Source organism: Chiloscyllium plagiosum, chromosome 20 (genome assembly GCF_004010195.1).
Source record: "Chiloscyllium plagiosum isolate BGI_BamShark_2017 chromosome 20, ASM401019v2, whole genome shotgun sequence".
In the NCBI taxonomy this organism is placed as follows: Eukaryota; Metazoa; Chordata; class Chondrichthyes; order Orectolobiformes; family Hemiscylliidae; genus Chiloscyllium; species Chiloscyllium plagiosum.
The window spans coordinates 10,967,168-10,982,249 of NC_057729.1; the positions used below are offsets into that span (position 1 = coordinate 10,967,168).

At 39.0% G+C, this 15,082-nt stretch overlaps 1 protein-coding gene across 4 annotated transcripts in view; it reads left to right on the top strand.

Annotated features, from left to right (window-relative positions):
* The window catches only part of LOC122560020 (pleckstrin homology domain-containing family G member 4B-like), a 177,331-nt gene that overhangs the window by 91,626 nt on the left and 70,623 nt on the right, over nt 1–15,082 (top strand). For all 4 annotated transcript variants that reach the window (XM_043710177.1, XM_043710178.1, XM_043710179.1 and 1 more), the window contains one exon: nt 1,031–2,354. In XM_043710177.1, the coding sequence (XP_043566112.1) occupies nt 1,031–2,354 (1,324 nt within the window). The remainder of the gene's footprint in view (nt 1–1,030; nt 2,355–15,082) is intronic.

Consider the following 15,082-nt stretch of genomic DNA (forward strand, 5'->3'; position numbering starts at 1 on the left):
AAATCCAGTCATGGTAGCTAATGGAATTTGAATCCAGTTAATAAACCTAAAATGTAAAACCAGTCTCATCTGATCCACTGAAGTCCCCCCTTTAGGGAAGAATATCTGCCATCACCCCTGCACTGAATCTCCACGTAACTCCATACTCACAGCTATGTGGCACAGGCAAATGGGACTAGTTCTGATTAGGAAACCTTGGGGAGTTGGACCGAAGGTTCTGTTTCTGTGCTATATGACTCTTTGACTCATAACTGCCCTCAGAAATGGTCCTAGCAAGTTATTTAATGCAAGGGCAGCTAGGGATGGGCAATAAGTGCTGACCTTGCAAGCAGTGTCCACACATTATAAAGAAAAGATTGTTTAGTAATTAAGTGGTTCTGTGGCACAAATGCAGCTTAAATTAAAATGAAGAAACAGTACAGAAATTACACTAAGGTTTAATAATCCCCTCATTCAGTGATCAAAAGTCATGCGTTAACATTTTATTTTCATTAGTCAATTATAGCACCTACACTCAGAAACCTGGTGGTTACATAAATAGGGAAATTGCCTGAACCTCCAAGTGAGTTGATATTCTGTTTTATTTTCTCTGTTCTACTTTTGAGCCTTGCATGACTAATTGCAAAAATGTTTATTTCCCCAAGACCTGTATGCCTTGAAAGTAAACTCTTTACAAATTAGCACACAAAAACATAAAATTCTCATGTTCTCATGACTATTCACATGCATCACTGAGTTGAAAATGAATAAGATCACTCAAAAACCTGCTGCAACAGCTTTCCCATTCAGGCCATGACGATGTAATTGGAAACCCGATTGATATTTATGAACACTGTAGGTTGGGGTCACAGATGGTGGAAACTGGGTGACTCCCATGTAAAAAGTAATCTCTGTTTGAACTACAAACAGGCAGGTATTTTACCTCTAATTTAAGGTAAATCTGATTAAGCAGTTCACTGACAAGCTCTTCATAAGTGTTTTGCTCTAGTACATTTCCTATTAATGTAGCTTGCATGTTCTTCTCCCTCAGGCTAGATATTCAAGCCTCCTATTCCGTCATGAAGGCTGGCCACTGTGTCTGCACGAGAAGGTAGTGATACAATTGGCATCATTCAACATCTTTCTCCTGCGTCCTGGTGATTTTTATCTACAGATTCTACCTGTTGGAAGGCAGTCTGCTCGAATTGTGCTGAAATGCTTAGGCAAAGACCTTTGCAGTGTGGAGGAGAAGCTTGTACCAGAAGTATCCTACACCAGTATTTTTACAGTGGAATGGTTGGCAATGATAAACAGTGAACGCTCTGGCACCCCATTGCACACTTGCCTGTTAGCCACAGAGAACGGAGTTGTGAAAGTGCTTTGGACTGAAATAGTAAACCCGGAATTTGTGACAAAAGTCAAAGTGACACCAGCATCTGGACTCAACACGTGTTCTGCAGAGGAACCAGAGAATGACTATGATTCCGCGACGATGACATTGCAGACAGATATGGAAATGGATAGGTTGTTTAAGGCTCCCGAGCCAGACTCTCATATTAAAGATGATAAAAATATATCACCTGACTTGATTCAAATAGAGGGTGCAAAATGCCTGCGCCACCAGCCTGTGAAATTGGGAAAGGTCTCAAACTTGTGTGAGATTTCCAGTGAAAATGTTGAAGGGGATTATGTGGATTTACTGATGTTTTCTAATGAAAAATGTACTGATCAGAAGACAGTGCAGCCTTCATACAAGAACAGAGAATCTTCGGTAGTTCCAATGAATGGTACGTGGGCATGTGGAGGGTCAATAAGGTTTGCCACAGAACCCTGCACACCATGCTTAAATAGAAGGACAAACAGTGATCTAGAACGCAAACAGATTAAATGCCGTTATCGCGAATCTTACATAGAAGCTTTGCAAAACCCTCTGAATTTCGGATTCAGTTTGCAGGAGACAGAAACTTCTAAAAAGAATAAGGTAGAAGCCACAATGAACCATAAACTTGACAGTAGTTTGAAAAGTCCAGCCTACTGCAGGCAAAATCAGGAATCTAAAAATTCCAGGAAGACTACTGCAGTATTGCCATCTAGGGAAACAAATGAGGGCCGACTGTTGGGGCACGCCATTCCACAGCCCACTTCGTTCAAGGAATCATATCAGGCTACATCCAAATGTGATGCTCATTTGTGGTCACCATCTTCAGACATTACCAACAGACATTCACTTCCTGATGCTCAAAGGTCATGTTTACCAACTGGTGACACCACATCTTCTGAAATTGCGCCCAATAGAAAAGCTGGACAAGTACCAAAAAAGTGCTCTGTTGGTTATATATCTCCAAGAATCCGCAGACATAAAGCCCAAGGCAAAGGTAAAATTATACAGAGTTGTGCTGATATGCTACATATAAGTGTATCTAACTGTCTTGGGTTTTGTCTGGTCTCGGGGTCTGTGATCTGCATGCAGGTCTTCATCAGAGCATTTTTGGCTCCCAACCTTTTATCATTGGATCATATGTGAAAAAAAACTTGAAAAAAAAATCAAGTCTCAAGAAAAGTAAATGATATTTTTATTGTGGATTTAAAAAGGAGCTTATTATGCTGCACTTTATGGTTGAAATAATGAAAGACATTCTAAATAAACCTGTTCAGGTGATATAGGCTACAATATGGGAATAGATAATCTCCTTGATTCAAGGAACACACTTTCTGTCTCTGATGTTTTACCCCCTGATAATTTTACAATGGTAAGGTATTCTTAATGTATTTTGGGTCACTTCTTTTTTAATTACGAGAAGCAATAGCTGAAAAAATGAGTCTTAATTTAGAATTTAAAAGAGTGCTGTCAGAATTTGATAATTCAATTTTGATGCTTTTATCGATGCATTAATTCAACACATTTATTTATTACTTTTACACTTTATGTATTCTACCAATGACACTTGCCAATTTGCAAAGTATGTGATCTAGAAATGTCAGATTTTTGTCTTGCAGCACCTAAATGATTTTATTTTAAGAGTTTGTTTAAATAAAATGCTGTTCATGTTAAAAAAAAAGTGTTTGCCATCACCCGGCCTGAGCTGTTGGGTAGAAATAAGAAAATATCACCTTATTTTTTAGTTGTTTGGAAAGACTGGTTATAATCAGGTAGTCTGTTCTGAAATGAACATTGAGTAGAATTGTGCTGATTAGATTAGATTGGAAACAGGCCCTTCGGCCCAACAAGCCCACACCGACCCGCCGAAGCGTAACCCACCCATACCCCTACATTTACCCCTTACCTAACACTACGGGCAATTTACCATTGCCAATTCACCTGACCTGCGCATCTTTGGACTGTGGGAGGAAACCAGAGCACCCGGAGGAAACCCACGCAGACACAGGGAGAACTTGCAAACTCCACGCAGTCAGTCACCTGAGGTGGGAATTGAACCCGGGTCTCTGGTGCTGTGAGGCAGCAGTGCTAACCACTGTGCCACCGTGCCGCCGTGCCGCCCACAATGTTTTGATTTTTTGCAAACAGTTGAATGAAGAAGTATGGAAAACAATACTTATCTGTATTAAGTGCTGTGAGGCAGCAGTGCTAACCACTGTGCCACCGTGCCGCCCACAATGTTTTGATTTTTTGCAAACAGTTGAATGAAGAAGTATGGAAAACAATACTTATCTGTATTAAAGTGGTGATGCTTAGAGATCATAAAATTTGAAACCTGCGGTTCTTCCAGAGCTGAGGCTGTGAGAGTTTACCAATAGGATCACCTTTTGGGCCAGGAAATCCAGGACATTCTCCCCTGCAAATTTCATACCCACTCATCTTTAGGTTGGTTTTCTGTGAAGCCATTCGAATTTTAGTATTATATATAGCTATTATATTATAGTGTCATAGAATCATAATGCTTAGAAACAGGCCCTTCAGTCCAACTACTCCATGTTGACCATGTTCCCAAACTAAACTAATCCCACCACTCTGTATTTGGCCCACTTCCCTTCAATTCTGTTCTAGTTATGTACTTATCCAAATATTTTTTAAACATTGTAACTGTACTGCATCTACAACTTCCTCTGGCAGTTCATTCCACATACAAACCACTCTCTGTGTAAAAAAAAAAGTTGCTTGTCATGTCCTGTTTAATCTTTCTCCTCTCACCCTTAAAACACACCCCCTAGTTTTGAATTCACCTACCTTATGGAAAAGACTTTCGCTACTCACCTTATCTGTGCCTCTCATGATTTTATAAACTTCTACAGGTCACCGTGCAATGCTCCAGTGAAAAAGGTCCCAGTTTATATAACCAACGTTGTATACCTTACATCCTCTGTCTCTGGCAATATCCTAGTAAATCTTTTCTGAACCCTCTGCAGTTTAATAATATCCTTACCTATAACATTTGATTAGAACTACACACAGTACTCAAGAAGATGCCTCACCAACATCCTGTACAATCTCAACATGTCATCCCAACTCCTATACTCAAAGGTTTAAGCAATGAGGGCAAGCATACTAACCATCCTATCTACCTGTGACATGAATTTCAAAGAATTATGTGCCTGGGGTTCATTGATTGTGTAAGTCCTTCCTTGTTTGTTTTACAAAAGTGTAATGCCTCGCAATACTCCAAATTAACCTCCATCGGTAATTCCTCAGTCCGTTGATCCAGATTTCTTTGTAATCTTAGAAAACCTTCTTCACTATATCACCAATTTTGAAGTCATCTGCGACCTTACAAACCATCTCTCCAATTTTCTCGTTTAAACCATTTGTATAAATGACAAACAAAAGTGGACCCAGTACCCATTCCTACGGATCACCCCTGGTTACAGGCCTCCAGTCCAAGAACAACCCTCCACTACCACCCTCTGTGTTCCACCATAAAGCCAATTTTGTATCCAGTTGGCAAGCTCACCCTGAATCCCATGCAATCTAACTTTATTAATTAGTCTACCATGGTGAATTTTATCAAAGGCCTTACTAAACAAGTAAATAATGCTTTTATCAGTCTTTTTGGTTACTTCCTCAAAAAACTCAATCAAGTTTGTGAGACACAATTTACTTCATGAACAACTATGCTGACCATTCCTAATCATTCCTTCCCTCTCCAAATGCATGTAAATCCAATCTTTCTGAACCATCTCCAACAACTTACCCACCACTGATGTCATATTCACAGATCTGTAGTTACCAGGCGTCTCTTTACAACCTTTCTTAAATAAAGGCACAACACTAGTCACCCTCCAGTCCTCCAACATCTCAGCCATGGTTATAGATGATGCAAATATTTCTGCGAGGGACCCTGCAATTTCTTTCTAACTTCCCACAATGTCCTGGGACATTGCTATCTTATTTTTCAAAACTCTGAATAGTTTTGTGTTACATGAAAGCATGAATGTTGAAGTAATATTGTACATATTTTACAATTAATTAATTCAGAAGATATTAGCCACTATTGTAAATCCAGCAATTCTAATATATCAATCTACTCAATCTAATTTTAGATTATTTATTTCGATTTTAATTTTAGATTATTTATGAGAATATGCTTTATGCGAATATGCAAAAATCAAAATCCTGATAGGGATGGCTTTCTTTGTGACTGTTCCTACTCTGTTGCTGTAACTTAGACATCAATGGAATTTCTGTTGAGCATTTAAGGTTATGGTGAGAGCTATGTGGGAGGAGCCAGATAATCATAGGCCCCATGAAGTCTGCCAGCTCTTTGAAAGAGCTACAATTTGTCCCACTCTTTCCCTGTAAACCTGCAGACTTCCCTCTTGCAACCCTAGACCCCTGGAACCATCCCACTTGTCTTGTAAATGGTAGGAAGATGGCTCGGGATATGATCAGAAGGAAAACGAGACCTGAATATGTTCTTCTGCCTAATGTTTGCCCTAATGTAAAAGATATGATTATTCTCCCACTCAGTGATCCACGTCAAGTATAGATTGGGTATGAGTGATGTAATCGGGACCTAGTCTCTATATTTACCTGGGGGGAGGTGGGTGAGTGAGCTGCCTGATAGTTTACTTACCTCATGTAAAATAGAGACAGGTCAGGGCTGGGTTGAAATGTAACAGACAGACCACCACCTTATTTTACAAGCTCTCTCCCGTCTCTCTCTCTCCTCCAGCCACAGCTTCCTAACATAGAGGAGCAGCTGTAAAATCCACCCTGTTGAAATCTTCATACAGATAATCCCTGTGTCAGTGGATGAAACTGTGAATTAAACTGACATGAAATTAAAGCAAGTTGTAGAAACAGTAAGATTTAAAATAAAAGAGCAGAGTTACCAGAAGAAGGTTACTGCTCTTCAGAGCATGGGTTAAAAGCATATGATAAGTGTAATTTACAAAGTAGAATGTTGCTTGATGTAATATCATTATCCTTACACAAGCTAGGAACACTCGAGGTACAAATTAGATAAATAGTTCACTTGTTCTGTTCCTCACTGCTGTCATCAAGCAATGAATTAATCTTCCATCCTTCAACAGTTTTGTTGAAAACACTTTAATGCAAATTCATAGACGGTTAAGCCTACCTCAGATTTTAGTAAAGCTTTCATCGCTTTATAACACTGCCTTAAACTTGCTAAAATTACAACAAAGCTACAGTGATCTCTAAAAGAAAATTGTAACATGCATCGTTATATCAAACACCCAAGCCTTAGGCTATTAATTTAGCCTCACATGCATTATTTAGTATCAAACTACCATAGTCTATATGGCAACAGCCAGCCAACACCCCCATTGCTCTTTCCTCTTGGCAAAGTTCCAGTTCTTCAGAACAAAAGCTTCAGGCTGTTACAAGTAGAGACTGCAGTTTAGAATGACAAATGTACAAGGCTCCTTCTAGGTTTCAGTTTTAGTCATTCTCAACCATGCTTGAACCAATCTCATATAGGTTCTATATATTATATGCTGTCAAAACAGATCTATTGCATAAAGAGACTATTTATTGGCAGCTTGCTCCTTTCATATGCCATTATCTTTAAATTTTAATGCAATGTTTTTATAATGTTGTAACATTGACCCTATCACAATATTATTTTAGCATTTTCCATGATATGAATAACTGGCATAATTCTAATGAACTCGGTTGGTTTTCTGGCCAATAAATGAAAGTAATAGCCACATGGGATGTTATGGTGTGGCTCCATGGAAATCAATAACTTTCCAGTACACTTATACAATCTAGTACAAACAAGCTATTGAACTGTGGGAGACATTCCACACATGTTCTCAGCAGTAATGCCAAGTATATACCCTTGTCACTTGGGTCATTGGATAGTATTACAAGGCAGGAACCCTGGCTGATGTCCCCCTCCTGCCTTAGGAGCATTAATGTCACATATCATTGCAGCTAAATTCAGCTACTTCACTACAGCCTGGGGAACAACAGGTTTTAGGAACCTGGAGAGAATGATCATGTATTTTTGGAAGCTGTGTGATCATTTTAATCACATTGCAGATATTTCTAAACTTCAATGACAAGCAAGGAGGAATGGGAAGTATTCAGGATCTCTGGGAGCAGCTACAAAAATAGTGAGAGGACAGTGAGCATCACATTACTGCTTGGATGAGGCCCACTACTAGTTATTGACCTGTGCTCCAGTTAAACTTTTTGACACCAGTATCATAGCAAAGCCATTTTTGGAGCAATGAAGAATTTATTGTTGGTACCATGATTAAATAAAGGAAAACAGAACTCTGTAACCTCTATTTTTAAACAAACTCCAGTTATTAATAAATATTTGCATTTAGGGTAGTCAGCTTTAATTCTCTTACTAGAAATTTCAAACCTTTCAGTGATTGCCAAAATTGTTCTGACAGATAAAACTTAAGAACTCTGCCACCTTCCTATGGTTGTTATTCCATAGGTAAGTACATCTTTATTATGTGTTTGCACACAAGCCAAAGAATACAAGTTAGGCAGGATATGACACTTTGCAAAGTGGGGAATATTTTAGTATTGATCCAACATATAGAGTCATAGAGTCATAGAGATATACAGCACCAAAACAGACCCTTCGGTCCAACTCTACCATGCCGACCAGATATCCCAACCCAATCTAGTCCCACCTGCCAGTATCCGGCCCATATCCCTCCAAACCCTTCCTTTTCATATATCCATCCAGATGCGTTTTAAGTGTTACAATCATACTAGCCTCCACCACTTGCTATGGCAGCTAATTCCATACACGAACCACCCTCTGCATGCAAAAGTTGCCCCTTAGGTCTCTTTTATATCTTTCCTCATCTCACCCTAAACCTATGCCCTCTAGTTCTGGACTGCCCCATCCCAGGGAAGAGATTTTGTCTATTTATCCTATCCATGTTGCTCATGATTTTATAAACCTCTATCAGGTCACCTCTCAAAACTGCAAAAATTTCTATGTGATGTACAACACAGAAACAGGCCATTTGGCCCAGCAGCTCCTTGCTGGTCTTAATACTCCATAGGGGTTTCCTCCCATCCCTCTTCATTTAAACTTATTAGCGTGTTCCAATATTCCTTTCACCTTCAGTTATTTACCGAGCTTTCCCTTAAATGCATCAATAACTGGAGCACATTTGGTAATAATTTAGAATTAGTTAATGATGTTGGGTTATCAAGAAACATTAAGGGGTATGGGTACACAAAATCTACCACAGACCAGATGTTTCAGAAATATTTAAGTAATTCATTCACATATTTTCATTGTGTATGTACAGAGGTACTGATCATGTGCTGAGACAAAGTACATCAAAAGTGCAGCTCTTTCATTTCAGTGACTGCTTTTCAATGCTGAACATTTTTAGTTTGCATTCCAGCCACTGATGAGTTTTTGTGAGTGAAGCTGTTTCATCATCCCTGCCCTCAGATCCCTGATCATCAGTCTTACTTACATCACAATCAATTTTGCCAGATGAAAGAGTACTCACCACTGACAGTTTTATTCTACAGTGTAAATCTGGTGCCTTTGATGATGATAAATGCATAGCACAGTGAAGCTGTGGCAGTGCTTCATCTCAGACCATAGAAAGATGGATTCAATGACAGAGGTCATGTCCTGGAGTCTTGTGAAACAAGAATAAAAGATACATTTCAATTCCTGATACTGGAGCATGTCCAAAGCAGATGGACAAATTGTTGATGATTGTATAGACTATGAGGGATGTTATCCACGGTCTCTAATACATAAATAATATATCATAAACTTAGGGTTATGTTTTGCCAACCTGCAAAGTGTTTTGAAATGGAAAACCGAATCAGATCCATTACAGTAAAAGGAAGGTTATTCGCAATAATTTCATGAGCCAAAGTGACGGTTGGATTTTGTCATCCTGGGGTAGAGATACTGTTTTTAGGTGCTTTTTTTATTCTCACTCAAAATGTCCTCAGAAGTGACCCAGTTAGGATAAGTTTAGGTTATTGCTAAAATCCTCAATACCATAATCATGACTCAGTGCAATAAATTGTACCCATTTCTTTTATTTTCCATTAAACTATTCCTCAATGTATTTATGTGTGATAAAGTGATGCAATTTTATTTTAAAATCCAGATGAGAATGGGTTCATCTATACTAATGAGGATTTTTAATTAGTGTGTTCAATCCTCCGACTGCTACTAAATTGGCTAAAGTGTGGAAGATAATTTGGAAAGCCTTCTAAACTGATCACAATGAGCAGACTTTAAGAATATTGACCTGGTGACGTAGTCAGCATTGTATGGACTGGGCTTGATTCAAGTAAATTAAATTTTAACCTGGTACAAAAGATGAAAAACATGAGGGTGAATCATTCTGCGTGGAACTTGCCGATGTCTTAGATACCCCAAACCATGCATGGACTTAACACTTCACACCCAGACTGTTCTGCAATATCGGGGCAAAGCTAATTTAAACAAGGAAGGAACCCTCCCTCCTGTCCCCCTGTCTACCCTCCAACATGAATGCTGTCAGGCCTGCTGAGTTACCCAACAGTTCCCCTTTTTGTTTCAGATCTTCAGCATCCACAGTTCTTTGTTTATTAATTTGTTTGGATTTATAGCATTTTTTTTCAAGGTGGAGAAAGTTATTTTTCTTCTTCTAATTTAGCAGTGCTTCCTTCGGCCAAATAGGTAGTACACTCCAGTCTACGACCATCTGTAGACTGTCCGAGCTTCTAACCATTTACTGACCAGGCTTGGCAAACACAACTTACTGGTAGGCCAAATCTGAATGATAGTCTGGAATGAGATAGGAAAAGGGCTCCAGGTATGAAGCACTTGGCCTGAATTTGGCACAAGCCCCATGTTATCAACAAAGGATCTTAAACTCAAATGAATGCTAATTATTAATTACTACGATAAGCTAAGGTTGAATAAGCTAAACTTGATCCTTCATCTTCAGTTTTGTCTCTGTGCAACTCAACTTTTATTGCTAAATAGCTACCTAATTAGTAACCTGTGGAGTTGACTCATCAAACAAAAGGCTGTGACTTGTGAAGTCCACCCTTTTTTTTACAGATGTCAACCTTGTCAATAATATGTCCCAGTCTGGCACTCCCAAGTTCTGGCAGCTTCATATTAAAACATTCCTTCGCGTCAGTCACAACAACCTGCTTGCATTTGGTCATAGTGCAGTAATAGCAGGTGTCATTCGCTTGCACATTCAGTACTGTGTAAAACCATCGACAATGTACATTGCAACGGAGATAGATTTTGAAGCATGCTTTAATAACGAGAGTAGGCTGATATTGGAAGTGTGATTGACAATAGACCACTTGGAACTACCAGTTACTTTTATGCAGAGAATGGGGGAAAAGTTTGTCCAAGTTGTGGTCTTTTCACTCCTTTTCCACTGACAGGAGGTGCAACAGTGTGAACAGCAATAACGGACTTGAGCTATAATTTCCCAACATTTCTCATGGTGGCAGTTATTCTCTCATAACTGGAGAAACATAAGAGCAAAAAACAACCCAAAATCCTTTCCTTATCTCAAAATGTATGTTTATTCAGTGGCTTGAATTTTTTTGTTTCACAGGCTCCTGTGCCAAGCCAGGAGTTCTCCAAACTCTGCGCTTAGTGGGGATAAACAGCCCAAATGGGTTGGATTTTCATAGGGATGCCTGTGTTGGATAGGAGTGGTGTTAGGGAGGCAGAGAGGGAGAGGCCTAGTATGTGCTAGGCATATACCAACTGCCCACAGACTGCTGAGTGCCACGCAGAACTAACGAACAATTCCTCTCACAGTTCAGAGATTTGGATAAGGTTATATTAAAATTGATTAGGCTCTCATCACTCACAGTCCCTTAATCTTTCAGTTCCGCACCCAAATAGCATCGACACCTATTCATGACTTCACCTATTGCCATGGCCTCTTTGCTCTTCTATTTAGCTCCACTGTGCCCTCATGTGCTCCAGGTCCACGTATGGAACCCATGGCAACCTTAAAGCTCCTATATCAACCTAAAGGTTGAAGCAAAACTTGGTCCAGGTAGGTCTGCCACCAACCTCTGTAAAGACTTGGCCTATGAGGTGGGTTTACTTTCCTTTTCATTTGTTGCTGCTTTCTTCCCGTTAGAATTTGTGTCCTGCATGTTGCATCAAGATTGAACAAAGAACAATATAGCAAAGGAACAAGGCCTTTTGGCCCTTCAAGCCTGCGCTGACATTATTCTCTTTTTTGTTTTTTTTATACGCAACTCTAGAAATTATCGATACTCCCTGTCTGTGCATTAATATGGTTCAAAAAATTTTGTATAGTCCAATTTTGACAAAAAACGGATAAACCTATATATATGGCAACTATAGCTAAAGTGGGAATTAAACTCTATCACATGTTTGTTAAGGGTAGAAAAATATATTTTTAAAAATTTTTTCTTAAACTTGTTTTTTTTTCATGTTTTATATTTTAGTGTGAAGAATCATGCAATGGAACTTGTTTTAAAATAAAACATTAAATCTTTACTGTCGTAGTCTGTCTGCAGTCAGTACGCTATTGGCTGTTTTTCCAGGTTTTCCTTTCTCCTCCCAAAAAAATCTCATTCACAAAACAAGTACAAATACAAACAATGATTCAAAGACCTAATTTGCAATCCCCGTATTAAACTTTTTTTAAAAAGTTGTCTGTCGTTGCAGTTCTGTAAAATCCCACCCTATAATTCATTAGACAACTGCCTCAATCTCTCTGCAGGAAAGAATTAGCTGATACCAAACTTTGATTTTTAAAGTTTTCAGGTTATTTGTTGGAAGTGGATGTTTATGTTGTTTGTGGGATCGGGGAGTTAGGGGTTGGGATGGGGGGGGAGTGGGGGATGGTTTGGGGGGGGGGGGGGGTGTAGATTCATTGGTTTTGTACAGAGTTCCTCTAAATTTTCATTGGCCTCTTGAATTGTGGATGAAGCAAAAGAGAGAAATTCAGTGGACCAATGACCATGACGTTATCGAGGAAACAAACAAAAGTAAAGTTATGATAAAACAAGGGAAAGTGGGGATTGGAGTTGGTGAGTGGACACTTATCAGACAACAAATGTTCTGATAAGTACAGAAAATGACACGGCAGATCTGTCAACATCTGAGAAGGAGAATGTAAGAGATAAGACCATAAGACATAGGAGCGGAAGTAAGGCCATTCGGCCCATCGAGTCCACTCCGCCATTCAATCATGGCTGATGGGCATTTCAGCTCCACTTACCAGCGTTCTCCCCGTAGCCCTTAATTCCTCGAGACAACAAGAATCTTCCTCGCCTAACGGAAACAATTTCCTCGCATCCACCCTTTCCAAGCCATGTATTATCTTGTAAGTTTCTATTAGATCTCCCCTTAATCTTCTAAACTCTAATGAATACAATCCCAAGATCCTCAGCCGTTCCTCGTATGTTAGACCTACCATTCCAGGGATCATCCGTGTGAATCTCCGCTGGACACGCTCCAGAGTATGTCCTTCCTGAGGTGTGGGGACCAAAACTGGACACAGTACTCCAAATGGGGCCTAACCAGAGCTTTATAAAGTCTCAGTAGCACAACAGTGCTTTTATATTGGAACAATTACTCCATACGGACACTAATTGTGCAAAACCAACACACTTTGCTACCATTTTGTTTTAAAATCCCCCCTAATAAAAGCTAAAACAGAACACATTTTAAGCATGTAGACATCTGAAAGATACATTTAAATAATTCTGAGAGTAAACGTATCCTCAAGTTACAGTCAGATCTAAAGCCTATGCCCACCCATAACAGAAAACTTAAAGCTTGGTATACAAATCACGACCAGTTATCACCTAGACTGCATGTTTTTATTTAAATTAACATTTCAGGTCATCAAGCTCTCTTTGTAGATTGCTATATACATGACAACATTGTAAACTTGGTGTGTGATACAAAACAGCAATCCATTGAACCAGTCAGGTGATATCCTAAACTACAAGAGCAAAGGTTAAGCCATTTGCCAACATCTGCTGCTTCTCAAATGGGCTGCTGCCATAAATACATTCGGCCCTGTGTATTCTTTTTAAAGTGATACCAAATCTCCCTTGCTGACAGGAGTACAGTTAGGATGTATTGGTGCATATACAGTTTATCCCTTTAAAGTCGCTTTCTTAGGTTCTCTCTGTAGACATCCAGATATTTATGAAAGACTGTAAATTTTTGTACTGTAAATGTAGGACCCCCGGACAGATCACATTGCATGACTTGCTTCATTTTTAAGTTAAAGATTGCATTACATTTATAATACTTTGTGCCTTCTCCATGTGATGGTCATATGCTGGATGTAACACTTTCATATTTGCATCATCAGATCTTCATTCTGCCCCTCACATGCTCATTAGTGGACACAATGCTTTATAAAGAACAGCAGCAATAACTTTTATTTGTATAGTGCCTTTAAAGCAATAATAGATCCTAAAGCAGCAGCAATTTAGCAGGTAACGCAACTCATCATAATATTTCACTATTACAATAGAGATGATTCAGCAATGTGCATTTTTTTGAGTGGAAAGGCCTCATTGTTGTGTGCTCTGATGATTAGAATATTATACAGATCCATAGTGCAGAAATCCTCATTCTATTATATACATAAAAATCAAGGGGCTGCCATGTGTTTTTGTCCTTCACACTTCAAGCATTGAAGTTGGACTTTACATTTTTTGTACACAAACTCATACTTGATCATTTCACTTTAGTTTTATAAATGTGGCAAACAGCTAAGAAAATAAAGAAATAACCAGTGAGCTTATAGCAACCAGGAAATTGAAAAACTATCAAAAGTGAAATAGAAAGTTAGGGTCAACAGTACATTAACATTAGTTTAGATCAGAGTGGTGCTGGAAGAGCACAGCAGGTCAGGCAGCATCCGAGGCGCAGGAAAATCGATGTTTCGGGCAAACACCTTTCAAGGCTTTTGCTTGAAACATCGATTGTCCTACTCCTCGGATGCTGCCTGACCTGCTGTGCTCTTCCAGCACCACTCTGATCTAAACCATGGTTTCCAGCATCTGTAGTCCTCACTTTTGCCCAGTACATCAACATTAGGTGAATGTAAACCAATCTTTTCAGCTCAAAACTTTCAGAGGGCTGAATTGAGCCAGGACTGTTGACTTTTCATACAGGTATTTACAGCTGACTGTAAAGCTAATCATAGAAAAATGCAGAAAACTCAAATCTGCATGAAATACTTACTCCTATACAGTTTCTAAAAATGCATAACGAATTTAGCAAAGAATGTTTTGCTTTACTAGATTGAATCATGAGGAACAGAATATAAACCATTAGAAGTGTGTGTATGTGTGCGTGCAGAACACATTACAGATGGGTGCTGTAGTGTCTATGTCTTGTCATAAATCCCTGGAAAATGCTTTCTCAGAGACACTTCCAATCCTTTACACTGAAGAACTGACTAAAGCCTAAATTATTGGTTGTGGCTTCTTTCTTTACAGCTATTTTCAGTTTATTTTAATAATCTGTTTCAATCCAGGCATGACTTTACTTTGTCATTTTGGATCCATATTTCATTTAGAGTTCCCTCCCTTTTAAATGTAATGAAATACAAATAGGGTCGAATTGGGTCTCAAGATAGAAGAACAGAAATTAATAGCTCAGGCAGGCAAATTTTTATGAATAATTTGAATCCAAGAGCTTGT